Raw genomic sequence first — 21,153 nt, 5'->3', positions numbered from 1 at the left:
ACCCAGTAGCTTTCCAGATAGTTGGTACTTGTAGATGAGTGATGTATTACAGAAGATATGTGAGAATTAGGAAATTAGTCTTTATTGAAATGTTTAAACTAAGAGCAGATGTTAAATATTATACTTCTAGAAATGTAAGAGACTTGATTTATATGTTTTTGTCTTACATGCCTTCAGGCTAGCAACATGGTGAGTGTCAAAATATATAACTTATTCTTTTGAAGCTACTTTAAATTTTGGTATATGTAAAGTGTCAAAGACTCTAGACTTTACTACATTGTTCCCCTTTTCTACACAGATTTTGTTAATATTCCTCCAAAAAATGGATTTGCTGCTAACCAAAACTCCTCCTGATGAGATAAAGAACAGTGTCCTGCCGATGGTTTACAGAGCCCTAGAGGCTCCTTCCATTCAGATCCAGGTATAATATTCAATTTTTCCTTTAATGATGATTTTAATTCTTAAAGCAAAAGAAAGAAGTAAAGTACATTTTAAATTTGTCATAATTTTTTATATAAAGTGCAATAGTGTATATTAACCCGTTGAATTGCACAATGTACTTCTAAAGTGTATCCAGCCCTAATTTGAAGAATTAATTGATAAATACTTGTATTAATAAAGTAGAATGATTTGTTGCTTTTACTTATCAGAAATGTACTATTCTGGAAGGTTTGATTTATTGTAGTTTTGATTGTCATATACCTTCTTTTTAAATAAGTAATTAACATATGAATGAAAATGACAAAGATGTATGTGCCTTTTTCTTATGGAAGTGTTAAGTAGGTACTTCGGAGACTCATAATTTTCTTTCATGTTTGGTAACTCAGTCTTTTATTCAGAAATGTTGTTCCTTTTGCATTGAAGTTAATTTGTATAGCAGGTAGGTAGAAAAGCAGATAGTAATTCAGTATGACCATCCCTAATGCAGTTATAGTCATGCTTTCACATTACAAAAGTACTGTTAAAACATCAAATACTGGACTTCCTAGGTGGCACAGTTGGTAAGAATCTGCCTGCCAATGCAGGGGACACGGTTCGATCCTTTCCCCAGGAAGATACCACATGCCACAGAGCAACTAAGCCCGTGCGCCACAACTATTGAGCCTGTGCTCTAGAGCCCATGAGCCACAACTATTGAGCCCATGTGCTGCAACTACTGAAGCCCACGCGCCTAGAGCCTGTGCTTCACAGCAAGAGAAGCTACAGCAATGAGGAGCCTGCGCACCACAAGGAAGAGTAGTCCCCACTCACCGCAACTAGAGAAAGCCCGTGTGCAGCAATGAAGACCCAACACAGCCAATAAAATAAATAAAACAAACAAACAAACAAACAAAAACATCACATACTTTGCCAAACTTTTAGTTCTGTAATTTTGCTACTAAAATTTTGGTTCTATGGGTTACCTGGAAAAAAATTTTTGGATTGCTATTAAAAGTATAATTTAGTTTCAGCTTCCCCCCCCACTTTGGAAAATAAATACTTAATGTTTTAATGCAAAAAAGTTTCATAATTAAAAGTTTGTAGTCTCTTCGCCAGTGTAGAGATTCTAGTAAAGAAAAACATAGAATTTTAATTTTTACGTTATTGACCAAAGCTTTTTCTTAAAAATGTGAACCTAATACCACACATATAAGGTCACTTTTTTTGACTCATTTCAGTTTTTACCTAACTTTTATTCGAAGTTGTGAAGTTGATGTGAAAATTTTTCCTTATAATGTCATCTCTTGTGGCCTTTGTCCAAATGACATGGAATGATTGGGAAAGGTGTAGTTAACTATTACTTTTTAGCGCTTTCCAAAGGAATTGTGAATTATAGCTTGAAACATTCCCACAGCCCCTGTGTAGCCAACCTGGTTTTATGTTCAGTGAGATTAGAGAGGAGAGGGAGGGTCAAGTGACGTGAAAGGTCTTTTTTCTTCATAAGGGGGTTAGTTTGGCCAGTAAGTTATCAGCCAGTATTTTATTAAAATAGTTAATATGTAATTCAGATTGACTTGTGCAACTTTGCCGAGTTTTAGAAACAAGCATTTCTGAGATCATTCAATATAAGTGTTTAGTCATCAGTCCAATTAACTAGTATCAACATTGCTTGGTAAGAGGCTGATAAAGTTAAAGCCTATCTAAGCTTTGGGAGAGAGAGCAGGAGCAAGAAACAAAAATCTTTTCCTCAAGCTTTATGCAAGTTAGAAGGCTAGGAAGTAACTTCTGAAATTCATTTTTGGAGTGGTATTTTTAAATTGAAGTTTGATTGGAACTATTTAAGAGGCTGGAGAGGCTTTAGAAAAACATTTGGAGAAGTTAAAGATGGTTTACAGAAGTTAGGATCATTAGAGGCATTAATATAAATGTATATGAGAACCAGTTTTTAAAATTATTTTCCTTTAAAATTAAACGTAGAATTTATGTTATTCTCCCCTCCCCACCACCACTTACAGAGACAGTAGAAAATATTAGGCAGAAGTTCCTGAGAATATGCTAATTGGACTTCCTTTTGTTTGTTTTGTCTTTTTTTCAGTCTCCTTAGGTTCTTTACTGTGTCCTTCTATGGAGAGAGCTCTCCCCTCCTCTAGCTAAATGATTTAGACATAATTTAAGATTTGCCTCTTTGTAACCTACTGCCAGGTTATACGGCATAGAGCCCTTGTGCAGTCTCTCTCTCTCTCGCTCTTGCTCTTTCTGTCTCTCATATCAATTAAAGGTTGAACTTCTCTGTTCCCCTCTGTTTATGGGAGCATAGTACCTCACTGACTGCTCATCCTTGCTCATTCTCCTTTACCATCTGTGAAAAATAGTCCCTTAAATGTAGTTTGTATTTCTTATCCTCAAATTATGTCTCAATTATTTTACTTCTGAATGGATGTTAATATTAACTCTTCTTTCTATCTGCCTTTTGGAAGCCTGGGAATAAGTTAAAGCAAATAGGGCTTCCTAGGTGGCTCAGTGGTAAAGAATCCGCCTGCCAATGCAGGGGACACGAGTTTGAGCCCTGCTCTGGGAAGATTCCGCATGCCACGGTGCAACTAAGCCCATGTGCCACAACTGTTGAGCCTGTGCTCTAGAGCCCATGAGCCACAACTGTTGAGCCCATGTGCCACAATTATTGAAGCCCACGCGCCTAGGGCCCGTGCTCCACAACAAGAGAAGCCACTATAATGAGGAGCCTGTGCACCACAATGAAGAGTAGCCCCCACTCACAGCAACTAAAGAAAGCCCGTGTGCAGCAACGAAGACTTAACGCAGCCAATAAATAAGTAAAAAATAAATTAATTAATTAAAAAAAAAGGAAAAAGATCTCATAATATGGAAGTGTTACTATTCTAGATATATTGGATTAAATAAAATACATTATTAAAAAAAAGTTAAAGCAAATAAAATACTTGCCAGTATTCTGATAACAGATTCTTAGTGTTTAATTCATTTCTGTCTGCTCATAACTACAAATGAATGTCTTTAAGTTTACCAAATATTGTCAATAACAACCCTGATACACATTTATACCTCCATTTTCTTCAGCAGTCTCTTTTGTGTTTCCCTACAAGGATCATTCTGCCTTATAAGATATCTGAGATGTAGGTTCTTCAGCCAGTTAGTTCTCAAGCCATTTCCTGTTTTATTTTTCCCCTATCTCGTTTAATCCTCCGTCATCCCCTCTTTCCTCTGTTATCCTTAGATTTCGCAGTTCCAGTCATTTACACTATGGTATGACATTAAGTTAACAAGAATGTTTTAAATAACTTTTCCTGTTTCTGTCAGTTATATTTGCTTTAGTTTCAGAATTTAGAAATGCTTAAAATATAAAGAAAATTAAAATCATCTCTCAGTGATGCCCACAGTTAACATTTCCAGATGTATCCTTCCAGTTTTTTTTCCTAAGCCTATAGACAGATACACGTTTTAAAAAAATGTGATTATATAATAGTGTCTTACTGCATTTTATCCTTGATATTGTTAAATAATTTTTGAAAATGTATTTTAAATGTTTGTATTATAGTCTTATCATGGATATATGTAACAGCTAAGAAATTCCTTAAGAGGAATAGTCTTACATGAGTTTGTACTTGATTTTCCCTTGTTGTGAAAGATTGCAAAACTTAGATCTTACTTTTTTTTTTTAGATGTTCCTGTTTTTAAAAATAAATGAAGAATTGTTGTGTTATCAGGGAAAGAAACTAGGAATGCAATCAGGGAATTTTGGTATATATGCTGGTTGTATGATCTAGCGTGAATTTGAGTAAGGTTTTCTGAGCCTGTTTCTTCATCTGTAAAATTGAAAATTGATAATAAGTATTTTTCTTTCAAATAATTGTTGAAAGGATCAAATGATATAACATACATAAAAGTTTACTTCAAACTTTATGACAAATTAGCCATGCAAATGCATAATGTATTTTAATATGTGAGAGAGTCTCTAAGATTGATATGATTTATTTTCTTAATAGGAACTCTGTCTAAACATCATTCCAACCTTTGCAAATCTTATAGACTACCCATCCATGAAAAATGCTTTGATACCAAGAATTAAAAATGCATGTCTACAAACGTCTTCCCTTGCTGTAAGTGATTGCATATTAATTTTTGTTTTTCTTTCACTTCTCATTGGCTTAAATAATTTTCTTATTGTTTAATAACCTTTTAATAGTTTGTTCATATATTTTGTAATGGCTATAAGTAGCCTGTACATAGTACTATGAAAGTGCAAATAGCTGCAGTTTTCCCTGATATATAATTTTATAGTATTCCATCCCTGACATTACTCTTTGTCCCCTAACTTTGAGTGCTTCAGTAGAAAATTTGAGTAATTTTTTTCTTAATCCTTTTTTGTTTTGTCACAATTTATTTTTTCCCCATCTTTCTTGCAGCAATGTGGTGCTTTTTTTTTTTTTACCAACTAAATTGTTTTATGCTTTCCTTAGTTTACTTTTTTTTGAAAAATAGTTTTGTTAATATTACAATCCTAACTGAAAGTATTCTATCTTAACAAATTCTAGGTAAAAAAGTAGGGTGTGAAATATTTATCAAAATAATCATGAGAATATAATTAGAATTGTTATAAAAGAGCTAAATGTCAGGTTTTAGTAGCTGTATTAAAGATATGTTTAGAAATAGGAGACGTTATGTAGGACAAATATGCTTTTCACATGTTAAAATATTTAGTCTGAGAATGACTTGAACCTGAATTAGAGAAAAACACTGGGAGCCCAGTAAAAGTAATCACTTGGTGGGAAAATTTAGTCCTTTTTATAATTCAAGTGACCCTAAGGAAATATTCTTAGCAAGCAAATATATAATAAAGCTTCTCAACTCCTAATTACTTTATTTCAAATGATATAAAATTAAAATCATTCCTTACCTTTCGCTACCTAGTATCCTGGTAAAGCAATCATAAATTCTTTCTGAAACAAGTCAGGGGAATTTATAAAGAAGTGAATTTTCTGTATTAATAAAGTACAAGAGCTTTTAAACCTACTTGTTTTAACATATACCTGTGTGAAGATTATACTCATACTTAAAATATTTTGGTCTAGATTGCAAAGACTTTGACTAATTCAGTTTACCTCTTTTAATAGGTACGTGTAAATTCATTAGTGTGCTTAGGAAAGATTTTGGAATACTTGGATAAGTGGTTTGTACTTGATGATATTCTGCCCTTCTTACAACAAATTCCATCCAAGGAACCTGCGGTCCTCATGGGAATTTTAGGTAGCTGAAAATTTAATGTCATTTGATGCTACTTTATTGTTTTATAGTTATGCAAGTAAACTTCTGTCTATAAAACCATTTTTCTCTCTTTTCATGTATATAGCATTCAGTAACTGAAGAATGATTATGATATAAGTTCTCTTTGTGTTAATTTTAGCAAAAGGAGTAGTACTTGACATTTACAAAGGAATAAGACGTTTGGGAATCCTAGCTTCACAAATATCATGATAGCATGTAGTTTTCCCTGTAAAATGGTACTAAATAAGAGAGGCAAACAGAGCTACTTGAAATGCTGATACCAGTCAATAGTAATACCTGATGTTTATTTGGTACTTGGTTTGTAAGAGACACTATGCTGAGTCTTTTTCTGCATTATCTTATTTCATCCTCTGCAAAATCCAGTGTGATATAGGTACTGTTATTTCTGTTTTACAGTAAGGAAAGTGAGGCTCAGAGAGGTGAAGTTATTCAAGATTATACAGCTGATAAGTGGTAGTGCTGGTTTTTAATTTAGATATGTTTAATTCTCAACAAACATTTTTCACTGCTAAGTGATACGCATGTGCCAATGAAGCGTTATTAGCCTTACAGCACATTCTGTTCTGTCAGCATAATTACAAATCACTCTCTTAAAAAAAAACTCTGGAATTGTTTACAAATAGTTAAAGCCCAATCTGGAAATGTTTGAGGTCTGCTGTACTAATAGAGATAGACCTAGGTGTAGAATCACAGAAACATTAACAAGTTACTAAACTTGAAGTTCTCTGTTAATTTTGAAGAAAAACTATGTTTTTCAGTCATGTATCTTTAATACCTATTGTAGTGCCTGATTTATAGAAAGCCCTGAGTATATATTTGTAGAAATGGCCAATAAGTAATCTCTTGTGGACCACTGTAGATATAGAACTTTTGTGATATAATATGAAACTTTTGAGCTCAAAGAAATTAGTCTTCTCGAGAAGGAATTTGACATAGTGGAAAGAGCCCTAACTCTAGTCCTGGCTATACCAGGAATGACTTTGAAAAGTTTATCTCTCAAATGATGATAAAAATAATATCATTATAGGAGTTTTTTTAAGAATCAGTAAGACCAACTGAAGGGAAAGTAAAGAGCACAGTGCCCTGCAAATAAGCATGTAGTGGGCACTCAAAGTTATTCTTTGAGTATATAAGTGAAGTGTGCATTAACAGGAGAATAATAGGAGATGGTATGTTCTAAAGCTTTGGATTCTATGCAAAACACTTATAACACAAAAGCCTTCAGAGAATGAGGAACAAATGTGCTCAGTTTACCAAATGAAGACTTTGTAGAACAGGTGTATCAAGTTGGGAAATAGGTAAGACAACAGGAAAGGATTGTGTGGAGTTGAATTAAATTATTAAAGTTCAGAGATGTTGAATCTGATTGGTTAAAGAAGTGAATAAAGGTGTAGGAGATATACTTAGACACTTTAAATAGATGTCTCAAGTTTGAGTGAGATGTCTGAAATATATATTTAGATGTGTTCAAAATAGAGACAGTCTGTAGCCTTACTGCTGCACTGTAAGTGCTATACCTAGTTCTGATAGGCTTTTTTTTTTTTTTTAATTTAATTTTGTTTTTTTTGGGGGGGTACATCAGGTTCAATCATCTGTTTTTATACACATATCCCCGTATTCCCTCCCTTCCTTGACTCCCCCCCCCTTGAGTCCCCGCCACCCTCCCTGCCCCAGTCCTCTAAGGCATCTTCCATCCTTGAGTTGGACTCCCTTTGTTATACAACAACTTCCCACTGACTGTTTTACAGTTGGTATTATATATATGTCTGTGCTACTCTCTCGCTTCGTCTCAGCTTCCCCTTCACCCCCCGCCCCCTCCCAAACCTCGAGTTCTCCAGTCCATTCTCTGTATCTGCATCCTTGTTCTTGTCACTGAGTTCATCAGTACCATTTTTAGATTCCGTATATGTGAGTTAGCATACAATATTTGTCCTTCTCTTTCTGACTTACTTCACTATGTATGACGGATTGTAGTTCTATCCACCTCATTACATATAGCTCCATCTCATCCCTTTTTATAGCTGAGTAATATTCCATTGTATATATATGCCACATCTTCTGTATCCATTCATTTGTTGATGGGCATTTAGGTTGCTTCCATGTCCTGGCTATTGTAAATAGTGCTGCAATAAACATTATGGTACATGTTTCTTTTGGGATTATGGTTTTCTTTGGGTATATGCCCAGGAGTGGGATGACTGGATCATATGGTAGTTCTATTTGTAGTTTTTTAAGGAACCTCCAAATTGTTTTCCATAGTGGCTGTACCAACTTACAGTCCCACCAACAGTGCAGTAGAGTTCCTTTTTCTCCACACCCTCTCCAACATTTGTTGTTTCCAGATTTTGTGATGATGGCCATTCTGATTGGTGTGAGGTGATACCTCATTGTGGCTTTGACTTGCATTTCTCTGATGATGAGTGATGTTGAGCATCTTTTCATGTGTTTGTTGGCCATCTGTATGTCTTCTTTGGAGAAATGTCTATTTAGGTCTTCTGCCCATTTGTGGATTGGGTTATTTGCTTTTTTGGTGTTAAGCTTCATGAGCTGCTTGTATATTTTGGAGGTTAATCCTTTGTCCGTTGTTTCATAGGCAATTATTTTTTCCCATTCTGAGGGTTGCCTTTTAGTCTTGTTTATGGTTTCTTTTGCTGTGCAAAAGCTTTTAAGTTTCATGAGGTCCCATTTGTTTATTCTTGATTTGATTTCCATGATTCTAGGAGTTGGGTCAAAAAGGATGTTGCTTTGATGGATGTCATAGAGTGTTCTGCCTATGTTTTCCTCTAGGAGTTTTATAGTGTCTGGCCTTACATGTAGGTCTTTAATCCATTTGGAGTTTATTTTTGTGTATGGTGTTAGGAAGTGTTCTAATTTCATTCTTTGACATGTTGCTGTCCAATTTTCCCAGCACCACTTATTGAAGAGGCTGTCTTTTTTCCATTGTATACTCGTGCCTCCTTTGTCAAAGATAAGGTGCCCATATGTGTTTGGGCTTACTTCTGAGTTCTCTATTCTATTCCATTGATCTTCCTTTCTATTTTTGTGCCAGTACCATACTGTCTTGATCACTATGGCCTTGTAGTATAGTTTGAAGTCAGGAAGCCTGATTCCACCAACTCCATTTTTCGTTCTCAAGATCGCTTTGGCTATTCGGGGTCTTTTGCGTTTCCATACAAATCGTAAGATTTCTTGCTCTAGTTCTGTGAAAAATGCCATTGGTAATTTGATCGGTATTGCATTGAATCTGTAAATTGCTTTGGGTAGTACAGTCATTTTCACGATGTTGATTCTTCCAATCCAGGAACATGGTATGTCCCTCCATCTGTTTGTGTCGTCTTTGATTTCTTTCATCAATGTCTTAAAGTTTTCTGCATACAGATCTTTTGCCTCCTAAGGCAGGTTTATTCCTAGGTATTTTATTCTTTTGGTTGCAATGGTGAATGGGAGAGTTTCCTTAATTTCTCTTTCTGCTCTTCCGTTGTTAGTGTATAGGAATGCGAGAGATGTCTGTGCATTAATTTTGTATCCTGCTACTTGACTAAACTCATCAATTAGTGCTAGCAGTTTTCTGGTAGAGTCTTTAGGGTTTTCTGTATATAATATCATGTCATCTGCAAAGAGTGACAATTTTACTTCTTCTTTTCCAATTTGTATTCCTTTGATTTCTTTGTCTTCTCTGATTGCTGTGGCTAAAACTTCCAAAACTATGTTGAATAATAGTGGTGAGAGTGGACACCCTTGTCTTGTTCCTGTTCTTAGAGGGAATTCTTCCAGTTTTTCCCCATTGAGAACGATGTTGGCTTTTGGTTTTTCATATATGGCTTTTATTATGTTGAGGTAATTTCCTTCTATGCCCATTTTCTGGAGCACTTTTATCATAAATGGATGTTGAACTTTGTCAAAAGCTTTTTCTGCATCTATTGAAATGATCATATGGTTTTTATCCTTCAATTTGTTGATATGATGTATCATGTTGATTGATTTGCGTATATTGAAGAATCCTTGCATCCCAGGGATAAACCCCACTTGATCATGGTGTATGATTTTTTTAATGTGCTGTTGGAGTCTGTTAGCTAGTATTTTGTTGAGGATTTTTGCATCTATATTCATCAGTGATATTGGTCTGTAGTTTTCTTTTTTTGTGACATCTTTGCCTGGTTTTGGTATCAGGGTGATGGTGGCCTTGTAGAATGAGTTTGGGAATGTTCCGCCTTCTGCAATATTTTGGAAGAGTTTGAGAAGGATAGGTCTTAGCTCTTCTCTAAATGTTTGATAGAATTCGCCCGTGAACTCATCTGGTCCTGGGCTTTTGTGTGTTGGGAGATTTTTAATCACTGCCTCAATTTCCATACTTGTGATTGGTCTGTTCATGGTTTCTATTTCTTCCTGGTTCAGTCTTGGAAGATTGCATTTTTCTAAGAATGTATCCATTTCTTCCAGGTTATCCAATTGATTGGCATATAGTTGCTTGTAGTAGTCTCTCATGATGTTTTGTATTTCTGAGGTGTCTGTTGTTACTTCTCCTTTTTCATTTCTAATTCTGTTGATTTGCATCTTCTCCCTTTTTGTCTTGATGAGTCTGGCTAATGGTTTATCAATTTTGTTAATCTTCTCAAAGAACCAACTTTTAGTTTTATTTATTTTTCTTATGGTTTCTTTCCTTTCTTTTTCATTTATTTCTGCTCTGATCTTTATGATTTCTTTCCTTCTGCTCCCTTTGGGGTTTCTTTGTTCTTCTTTCTCTAGTTGTTTTAGGTGTAAGGTTAGGTTGTTTATTCGATCATTTTCTTGTTTCTTAAGGTAGGACTGTATTGCTATAAACTTCCCTCTTAGAACTGCTTTTGCTACATCCCATAGGTTTTGGGTTGTTGTGTTTTCATTGTCATTTGTTTCTAGATATTTTTTGATTTCCTCTTTGATTTCTGTAGTGATTCCTTGATTGTTTAAGAGTGAATTGTTTAGCCTCCATGTGTTTGTATTTTTTGCAGTTTTTTTCCTGTAATTGATATATAGTCTCATGGCATTGTGGTCTGAGAAGATGCTTGATATGATTTCAATTTTCTTGAATTTGCTGAGGTTTGATTTGTGACCCAAGATGTGATCTATCCTGGAAAATGTTCCGTGTGCACTTGAGAAGAAAGTGTAGTCTGTCGTTTTTGGATGGAATGTCCTATAAGTATCAATGAAGTCGAGATGGTCTAATGTGTCATTTAAAGCTTGTGTGTCTTTGTTTATTTTTTGTTTGGATGATCTGTCCATTGATGTAAGTGGGGTGTTCAAGTCTCCCACTATTATTGTGTTCCTGTCGATGTCCCCTTTTATAGCTGTTAGCATTTGCCTTATGTATTGAGGTGCTCCTATGTTGGGGGCATAGATATTTACCATTGTGATATGTTCTTCTTGAATGGATCCCTTGATCATTATGTAGTGTCCTTCCTTGTCTCTTTTAATAGTCTTTACTTTCAAGTCTAATTTGTCTGATATGAGTATTGCTACTCCAGCTTTCTTTTGACTTCTATTTGCATGGAATATCTTTTTCCATCACTTGACTTTCAGTCTATATGTATCCCTTGGTCTGAAGTGGGTTTCTTGTAGGCAGCATATAGAAGGGTCTTGTTTTTGTATCCATTCAGCCAGTCTGTGTCTTTTGGTTGGAGCATTTGATCCATTTACATTTAAAGTGATTATTGACATGTGTGTTCCAATTACCATTTTCTTAATTGTTTTGGGTTTGTATTTGTAGGTGTTTTCCTTTTCTTGTGTTTCCTACTTAGAGAAGTTGCTTTAGCACTTGTTGTAAGGCTGGTTTGGTGGTGCTGAATTCTCTGAACTTTTGCTTGTCTGGAAAGCTTTTGATTTCTCCCTCAAATCTGAATGAGATTCTTGCTGGGTAGAGTATTCTTGGCTGTAGGTTTCTCTCTTTCAGGACTTTCAGTATATCCTGCCATTCCCTTCTGGCCTGCAGAGTTTCTGTAGAAAGGTCAGCTGTTATCCTTATGGGTTTTCCCTTATATGTTGTTTGTTGCTTTTCTCTTGCTGCTTTTAATATTTTTTCTTTGTGTTTAATTGTGGTTAGTTTGATTAATATGTGTCTTGGTGTATTTCTCCTTGGGTTTATTCTGTATGGGACTCTCTGTGCTTCTTGGACTTGGTTAATTATTTCCTTTCCCATGTTGGGGAAATTTTCCACTATAACCTCTTCAAATATTTTCTCAGACCCTTTCTTGTTTTCTTCTTCTTCTGGGATGCCTATAATTCGAATGTTGGTACATTTAAGGTTATCACTGAGGTCTCTGAGACTGTCTTCTATTCTTTTTATTCTTTTTTCTTTTTCCTGCTCTGTGGCAGTTATTTCCCCCATTCTATCTTCCAACTCACTTATTCGTTCTTCTGCCTCCGTCATTCTGCTGGTTATAGCATCTAGAGTATTTTTAATTTCAGTTATTTTGTTATCCATTGCTGTTTGTTTTTCTGAGTTCTTATGAACTGTTTCTTGTACTTTCTCTATTTTGTTATCGAGATTTTGTATCATTTTTACTATCATTACTCTGAATTCTTTTTCAGGCATTTTTCCTATTTCCTCTTCATTTATTTGGTCTTGTGGGTTTTTTTCCTGCTCCTTTGCCTGCATGGTGTTTCTTTGTTTCCTCATGGTTGTCCAAACTTTTGGGGTTGCTTGTCCTGGTGATAGAGGTGTTTATAGAAGACTGTCCAAGCCTCAGACTAATGTCCAAGTATTGGATTAAACGAATATTAAGTCGGCTATGTCAGGCTCCCCGCAGCCCTTTCTGGTGTCTGAGGCCGTCTGCTGGTGTTCAGCTGGTTTTCTGTGGGAATTACTGCGTCCTTCCGTGCATTCCCAATGCATCTGTGGAAAGGGATGCACTCCACGTCTCTCTACTTCGCCGCCATCTTTTTCTCCCCCCTGATAGGCTTTTAATGTTATACTATTATTAAATGTGTTCTTAAAACCAAAAGAATGCAGGATAAATGTGTCATGGTATGTTAAATCTAAATTGACAGTAAAGCTGAAATCATTCCGATCCATGTGTAAGAACATCTTTCTTCTAAGAATTGATAAGGAAAAATTTGTAACTATACTGATTATCAAGAGATTTCATATAGATACACTGTTTTTCTGATTTCTGTTAGTGCATGGTATTGAATTATAACATCTGTCTTACTCTTTTCTATCAGGTATTTACAAATGTACTTTTACTCATAAGAAGCTGGGAATCACCAAAGAGCAGCTGGCTGGAAAAGTATTGCCTCATCTGATTCCCCTGAGTATTGAAAACAATCTTAATCTCAATCAGGTAGGAGTAGTTTTATGCTTCATTCAGTTTACTCAGCTTACTGTTTCCTTGGCATTGAATATATAAATATATTACATATAAATATTGATAAAACAAGGAAAAATATGCCAAAGAGGTGAATAAAGAAAGTTTGTGGGTTCAGAGTAAGGAGTATGTGAGTTGGAAAGATGGATTATTGAGGCCTTATTGGGAGATAGTAAATCAGCGCAATGTTGAAAGATATGTAAGATTGGGGACTACTTCAAATTTGGGGCTGTGAAATTGACATGAACAAAGAAAAAAAATATGTCTGGGTTGCATATTCATTATTTATTGCTACCTCACAAGTCACCACAACTTGCAGGTTTAAAACAATATAGATTTATTATCTCACAGTTTCTGTGGGTCAGCCAAGCCAGGGCATGTATGCTTTGCTCAGAGTTTTTCACAATGCTGCAAAGACTGAGGTCTCATCTGAAGGCTCAGCGGAGGGAGGACCTGTTTCTAAGCTCACTCAATGGTCATTGGGAGGGTTCAGTTCCTTTCGGACTGTTGAACTGAGGGCCTGTTTGTTGCTCTCTGTTAGCTGGTTGCCACTGTAAATTCCTTGCTTCATGGGCCTCCAACACAGTATCATTTGGTTTCATTAAAGCCAGAAAGAGTCTGCTAGAAAGGTGGAAGTTATAGTCTCTTATACTGTAATCAAGGAAATGCTATCCCATTACCTTTGCCATATTCTGTTGGTTGCAAGTCACAGGTCCTGCCCATGCTTGAAGGCAGGGGATTACACAAAGGCAGAGTAGCAGAATGAGCAGATTATTGGGACTGTTTTAGAGTCTGGTGTGTCTGCCACAGGGAATGAATAATGCAGTTCGAGAGATACGTATAATATAATAGGAAAGTAATGATATTAAGATAAATTGAGACTGCAGTAGGTAGACTTTAGTTTTATTTTGTTTTTTGGCCATACTGCACAGCTTGCGGGATCTCATTTCCCCAACCAGGGATTGAACCTAGGCCACAACAGTGAAAGCCCTGAAATAAGTAGACTTTAAATGCTTGTCTGGTTCAGGTATTTGAACTTTCAAGATGTGGTAAATGTTTGAGCAAAGGGACTATGTACTCAAAGGTTATTATACCTCCATCACTGTTGTTATTGCAGCTATATACTTATGTGTCTGACTTTCCCAGAAGGCTGGTTGTTATAGCTTATTCTTCATTATATCCCCTGTACTTAGTACAGTGCCAGAAATAAAAATTTTTATTGAATTAAGAGAAAACTTGAGGTACAGAGTAATGACAAGGCATTTTGTTTACCATAGAACTGATGTTTAATGATGTATAATGGAAAAGATTGGGAAGGGTTAACTGAGAGTGTCAGAAATGGATAGGCCGGCAAGGTTTGGAATTAAGGACTAAAAATGAATAAGAGCGATGAAGAAAGCAGAAAGCTGAAGAGTTAAGCAAGAGAGCTTTTGGCATAATAGGGGAGAGTGCTGAGTGAAAGGAGTTTTCAAATTAGAGAAATCTGTAAAATTAATCAGATTTAAAATTTCATTTGAAGTGGTTAGGGTAAGCCCCAGAAGGTTTGTGTCCTTAGATTTCAATTTTTGGCTTAATAATTTCTTCATATCTTGGATGGCAGGGTTGAAATTAGGATTGGCAAAAAAGGAGAATGAATATTGGGGAAAAATAGGATGTTAACATGCCTAAGACAGTCTTCAACTTTTGGTCATTTCTGTTCTTAGTTCTCCTATTTATGATTTAGCGTGTTTTAAAATATTCTCAAATGCTTGTTTTAGAATATATAATTACATTTGAAGTGTTAGTTGTCTTCAGCTTTACGCTTGATTTTTTTAGGAGCCTATTTTCATCAAAAGAAATATTTAGATTCATATCGTCTGGTAGTTCCCAATAGTTAGCATGGATGTGGTCTGCTTTCCTCTTCGTTTCATGGGCAGGGTTCCTAATTCAAGACTGCCCTCTTCTGTCAGTTCTGATTTAAAATAATTTAAGTATATTATGCATTATATGAAAAAGGTAAAGTAGCTTAGGAAAGAAAATACATTGTTAGTATTTGATTAAAAAAGAGCAAATACCATGCAGCAATCCAAACACAATCACAACTTGTTTTGGGGGACAGTTCCTATGACCACCTGCAGATTCAGTGATTTACCAGGACTCAGGCCTCAGCTAATGGTTGTACACAGCTATGATTTATTATGGTGAAAGGGTATAAAGCAAAATCAGTGAAGGGAGAAGGTTCATGGGGCAAAGTCTGGGGGGGGAACGAGGCCCAAGCTTCCAGAGTCATCTTTTGGTGGAGTCACACACAATGCATTTAATTTCCTGGGTAATGAATCGTGACAGTGTGTTTGAAATATCGACAGCCAGGGAAGCTCATTGGAGACTCGGTGCCTGGAATTTTTACTGGGGGCTGATCAAGTAGCCCCTGCCTGTCATGTACTCAAATTCCAGTTAAGCACGGCAAGCCACAGTCATCAGTTGGTGGTAGGAACCCTCCTAAAATCTGAGTTCCTGGACACTGGCCAAGGGCCAGCCTTGCAAGCAGGCTTTTCCAAGGATAGCAGTGCAGGCCTACTATGTTAATGCTTCAACAACATGGATGAATCTCATAAACATTATGTTGAGCAGATGAAGCCAGACACAGAAGAAGATCTACTGAATGATTCTATTTATGTGAAACACAAAGACAGTTAAAACTACACTGTTAGAAGTCAGAATAGTGTTTTCTCATATGGCGAGGGAGGGTAGGAAATGACTAGAAGGGGACACAAGGAAGCTTCTGGGGTGCTGCCAATGTTCCGTTTTTTTTCTGGCTACTGGTTAAATTCAGTTTGTGAATTTTTTGAGATGTGCACTTGTATGTAGTATATTTTGTTAAAAAGTTAAGCTAATCAGCAAAGAGTCAGTCATGGTAAACTGCTAACGAAATATGCCTTTTGTTACTCTTATGGTAAGACAGAGGATAAATGGGTGATAGAGCATGGTGAGAGGCAGCGTAATGTACTAGAAAAGAGTACAAGCTTTGGAGACAGACTTAGTATGTATTCTAATTCTGCCGTATAAGTTATTTAGTATTTCTGATTAAATTGCTTTCTCTCTTGCTGAGCTTGAGTTCCCTCATTTATAAAATAGAAATATTGATAAATTTACTTTGAAGAATTGTGTGGATTAATAAAATAGTGTATTTATAAGCACCCAGCCCAAAGACATAGTCGTGAGATTTGGGGAGGGGAGTTTCTAGATTCTTCCTGTAATATGTGGTATTATTCAAATAAATTGTTTATGATGATCGTGAAGTACCATAAAAATTGTTTAACTAAAGTTTAACCAAAGCTTAAACTATGTTAAGACATTGAATTAGATATACTTTATGAATTTTAATTATTTGAAAGTTAGGTTATATATATTTAATATTTCTACTAACTTTTTAGAAAACAAGGTTTACTTTAGCCAAACATCATTTTTATAATGATCTGAATAAAGAGTAATTTTTTATGCATTATTAAGCAGATTGTTTTCAGATATGAACAAATTTAGATGGTCAATTTTGGATTAGTCTAGAAAAATCAATATGTAATAACTGCTGGACTTGAATTTATATAACACTGCTGAATAATAGCTGTAAGACATCTCAGGATATAAAACTTATTGAGACATGTTTTCTGGAACTTAAAAGTCTCGTCAACTGTATCATCACCATACAAAGATACTGTAAAAGCTTGCTGTGATATACTGAGCTAAAATATACTATTCTTGTGTCATCAGTGCTGAATGGGTCATATTCTGGTAAAAATAGAGAATATTATGAATAACTTGTTGAATTATTTTATTAGATTACCTTTGTTGCTGACTTGAAACATTATAACCATATCAATTTCTTATTATACCAGTTCAATTCCTTCATTTCCGTCATAAAAGAGATGCTTAATAGATTGGAGTCTGAACATAAGACTAAACTGGAGCAACTTCATATAATGCAAGAACAGCAGAGGTAAGTAGGTTGCATGAATTGCACATGGCCCAGGAGTGACATTAAAGTTATATCATGGTTGGTTTTCTAGAACACGGACTGGAAAAACTGAAGGATTTCAATTTGACCATATGTAAAACATATAAAATTTTCCAGCATATTAAGTTGAACTGAGTTTAAATAGAATATTGTTGAAAATCTGATGTCATTTCTTTTTTTTTTTTTAATTTTATTTCTTTATTTATTTATTCTATTTATTGGCTATGTTGGGTCTTCGTGCTGCGCACGGGCTTTCTCTAGTTCTGGCAAGCGGGGGCTACTCTTCATTGTGGTGCAGAGGCCTCTCATTGCGGTGACCTCTCTTGTTGCAGAACGTGGGCTCTAGGCATGCGGGCTCAGTAGTTGTGGCTCGTGGGCTCTAGAGAACAGGCTTAGTAGCTAGTTGCTCCGTGGCATGGTGGATCTTCCCGGACCAGGGATGGAACCCGTGTATCCTGCCTTGGCAGGTGGATTCTTAACCACTGCGCCACCAGGGAAGCCCCTCTTTTTTATATATATGTAATTTCTCTTGTCCTCTCTCTCTTCTAAAAAAATTAATTTATTGGCTGCATTGGGTCTTCGTTGCTACTTGCGGGCTTTCTCTAGTTGCAGCAAACGGGGGCTGCTCTTCGTTGTGGTGCATGGGCTTCTCAGTGCAGTGGCTTCTCTTGTTGCAGAGCATGGGCTCTAGGCATGAGGGCTTCAGTAGTTGTGCCACGTGGGCTCAATAGCTGTGGCTTGCAGGGTGTAGAGTGCAGGCTCAGTAGTTGTGGCACATGGGCTTAGTTGCTCCGTGGCATGTGCAATCTTCCCAGACCAGGGATCGAACCTGTGTCCCCTGCATTGGCAGGTGGATTCTTAACCGCTGCACCACCAGGAAAGTCCTGATGTCATTTCTGAATACAGGAGCATAATATGATGTAATCTCAGTGTTTTCTCTACATAAAGAAAGTTCTGTTTCGGAGAAAAGTTCTCGTTACATTAGCCACTGTCTTTGTAAACTCAGGATGCTGATTGCCAGGAGCACCACTTAAAAATATTTTTCAAATGTGTGAAACCCTGGTGTTTTGATTTCTCCCTTTTTTTTTCCTCTAACCCCAGATACATTTATAGAGAATTAATTCCATATGTAGTACCACAGCGCCTACCTCCTTTTTTGTTTGTTTTTAGGGAGGGTTTTCTAAATTATTTGCAAAATACTAGTATTCAAAGGAAGAGGGGAAAGGTAAAAATTACTCAAAAATTACTTTTATGATCCAATCTCCACTATATTCTTTGCCCCAGAGGAAAAACATGATTTTAGGATGCCCGTTAAAGTTTAATCCTGAGCCAGATATATCTGAAAATCAGTAAAATTGATATTAATCATGAGCCAAGTCCCCCAAAAGAAACTTCTTAGATTCTGCTCCAATGTAAGATGAAGGCTTTGTGGAAATAAACACGCAAGGTGTAGAATGACATGGAATAGCCCTTTATATGTGCTAAGTATCTGTGATGTATATATTTATGTTTAATGGATTGACTATATTAATATAGGAACCCTGAAAAGCAATCTTTAAAAATTACAACAGAGAGAAATTTTCTGTCTGGTATTTATGCTTGAGGTGTAAATGAACCTTCTCTTTTTCTTCTTCCTATCTAAATCTTACCTGTTTTTCAAGGCATAGATCTCACTTATTCAGTGATTATAGCATTTATTGTTAGAATCACAGATTCTGGACTTAATCACATTAAGTTCCCATATCACATCTTGTCTCTCAGTGAGCTATAAACTCTCTTATGGTAAGAACCATGCTTGCCTGGTTTTATGACACCCTGAGTAAATTCTCCAATAAATCTCAAATGTTGAGTTTTTAAAAAAAGACTTGTATACGAATGTCACTTTTGGGGGCAAGCAGACAATAGTAGTAGTAAGTAATGAAAAAGATTACAACTCTCCTTGAAGAATGAAGTTGCAGTTTGTTTAGATTGTAATAAATTCCATGTGGATGAACGATTTTTAGTATGAATATTTTAAAAACATGCATTTCTTTTCATTGCTTTTTCATAACTCAGTTCTCTCTTACAGATCTTTAGATATAGGAAATCAAATGAATACTTCTGAGGAGACAAAAGTTACAAATGTTGGGTCTCAGGTAAGAAGATATTTAGATTATTCTAAATTTTGAAAAAAGTGCTTGACAGTGTGCTCCATTTGGGGGGCTTCTGATCTTTAAGCAGTAAAATCACAATTTTGTGCATCATTCAACTGGTTGACTTTTTTCTATTTCAGCAGATTGACAAAGTCTTTAACAATATTGGAGCAGACCTTCTGACTGGTAGTGAATCAGAAAATAAAGAGGATGGGTTACAGAATAAACATAAAAGAGTAAGTTTTTTTACTTTCTTTTAGTACTCATATTTATATTATATAACTTCTATAAACCACAGATTTTTGTTGGGAAATACTGTTTAGCTTAATAAGAAACATTCTTTAATTATCTTTATGAAATTTGAAAGTTATCAGTGGGTTATGACCTGGCCCATGTTGAGAATAAACATGCTTAAGATTTTTAACTTCCTTTCTTATTCAGTCTCCCACGTTGGTGACATTTCTAGGTTGCCTGACTTCTTTGTCCTTTCTACTGTACTTTGCCAGTCACATCCCTTGATAAATTCTATAATGTGTCTTCTGTGCTTCTGATTTTGAATAATGAACTCTAAAATGATACTTTTCAATTGAAATATTGGTTAGCATCCAATATAAAAAATATGTCAATTTCGAATTTCTGCTGAGGGCAGTTTTCTTCTGTTCATTCAACAAATTGTGTACTTCTATGTGTAGAGCCAAGGAACTACTGGACATTGTGGTTTACAGAATTGTAAGAAGACATACTGTGAGCTTATAGATTGGCAAAGCTGATACAAGAAAAAGACAGATGTTGAATTTGATGCAGACACTAGCAGTGAAAGAAGTCATTTGTTCATGTTTAAAAAACAGTTGTTTCCTTCTTACTTAGCTTTTTGATGAGTTTCTAAAATATTTTTGGAGTGAGATAGAATACAGTTGAACAAGACTCTCCCAATTTTATAAAATGATATCACCTAATCATATTCTCATTGTCTGGAAAAAGATAGTTCTAATGAATGGTTTTTTTTTTAAGACTTTTTAAAATTAATTAATTAATTAATTAACTTGGCTGTGTTGGGTCTTCATTGCTGCACACGGGCTTTCTCTAGTTGCGGCAAGCAGGGGCTACTCTTCCTTGTGGTGCTCAGGCTTCTCATTGAGGTGGCCTCTCTTGTTGCAGAGCACGGGCTCCAGGCGTGTGGGCTTCAGTAGTTGCGGCACATGGGCTCAATAGTTGTGGCTCACAGGCTCTAGAGCGCAGGCTCAATATTAGTGGCACACGGGCTTAGTTGCTCCGTGGCATGTGGTATCTTCCTGAGGCAGGGATCAAACCCATGTCCCCTGCATTGGCAGGCGGTTTCTTACCCACTGCGCCACCTAGGAAGTCCTAATGAATGGTTTTAAAATAATAATTTTATTATTATTTTCATACTGGAAATAGCATGAGTCCTGTGAGTTTCTACCTAAAGTTAAATTTTAATTGTAATTCAAAGTATAACTTATGCTCTGGCAATCACCAATACAGGAGTTTGTAAACTACTTGGTATTGTCAAACATACCAAAAATAAATCTTCTGTTTTACAATTGGAATTATGAAAGTTGTCAGTTGATTTTTTTTGGTTTTGTTTTGTTTTAAGGCATCACTTACACTTGAAGAAAAACAAAAATTAGCAAAAGAACAGGAGCAGGCACAGAAGTTGAAAAGCCAGCAGCCTCTTAAACCACAAGTGCACACACCTATTGCTCCAGTAAAGCAGGTCAGAGTTCATTTCTTTCACATAATTCAAGTGTATTACTCTTAAGGAATAAGGTAGTATAGAACTTAGTCTACCTACTAGCGCTTTATAAAAATGTATTTCAGAGAATACTTTAATATGTAATTTCTAAGAAGTATGAGCATAAAGGATTTTCCAACAGCTCCTCAGTAGCCTGCCTAATATATAATGTTTTGTGATGTGATAGTGCTTGTTACC

At 35.8% G+C, this 21,153-nt stretch overlaps 1 protein-coding gene across 5 annotated transcripts in view; it reads left to right on the top strand.

The window, feature by feature from the left end:
• SCYL2 (SCY1 like pseudokinase 2) overlaps positions 1 to 21,153 on the top strand; it is a 68,913-nt gene that overhangs the window by 43,720 nt on the left and 4,040 nt on the right. For 4 of the 5 annotated variants that reach the window (XM_057741202.1, XM_057741197.1, XM_057741198.1 and 1 more), the window contains exons 10-17: positions 299 to 421; positions 4,440 to 4,553; positions 5,568 to 5,700; positions 12,937 to 13,055; positions 16,952 to 17,052; positions 19,139 to 19,205; positions 19,343 to 19,438; positions 20,818 to 20,937. In XM_057741202.1, the coding sequence (XP_057597185.1) occupies positions 299 to 421; positions 4,440 to 4,553; positions 5,568 to 5,700; positions 12,937 to 13,055; positions 16,952 to 17,052; positions 19,139 to 19,205; positions 19,343 to 19,438; positions 20,818 to 20,937 (873 nt within the window). The remainder of the gene's footprint in view (positions 1 to 298; positions 422 to 4,439; positions 4,554 to 5,567; positions 5,701 to 12,936; positions 13,056 to 16,951; positions 17,053 to 19,138; positions 19,206 to 19,342; positions 19,439 to 20,817; positions 20,938 to 21,153) is intronic. The other variant, XM_057741200.1, reaches the window with a different exon arrangement.

Source organism: Hippopotamus amphibius, chromosome 7, assembly GCF_030028045.1.
Source record: "Hippopotamus amphibius kiboko isolate mHipAmp2 chromosome 7, mHipAmp2.hap2, whole genome shotgun sequence".
Classification (NCBI taxonomy): Eukaryota; Metazoa; Chordata; class Mammalia; order Artiodactyla; family Hippopotamidae; genus Hippopotamus; species Hippopotamus amphibius.
The sequence above is the reverse complement of the archived record's forward strand: the minus strand, read 5'-3'. Positions and strand labels throughout refer to the sequence as shown.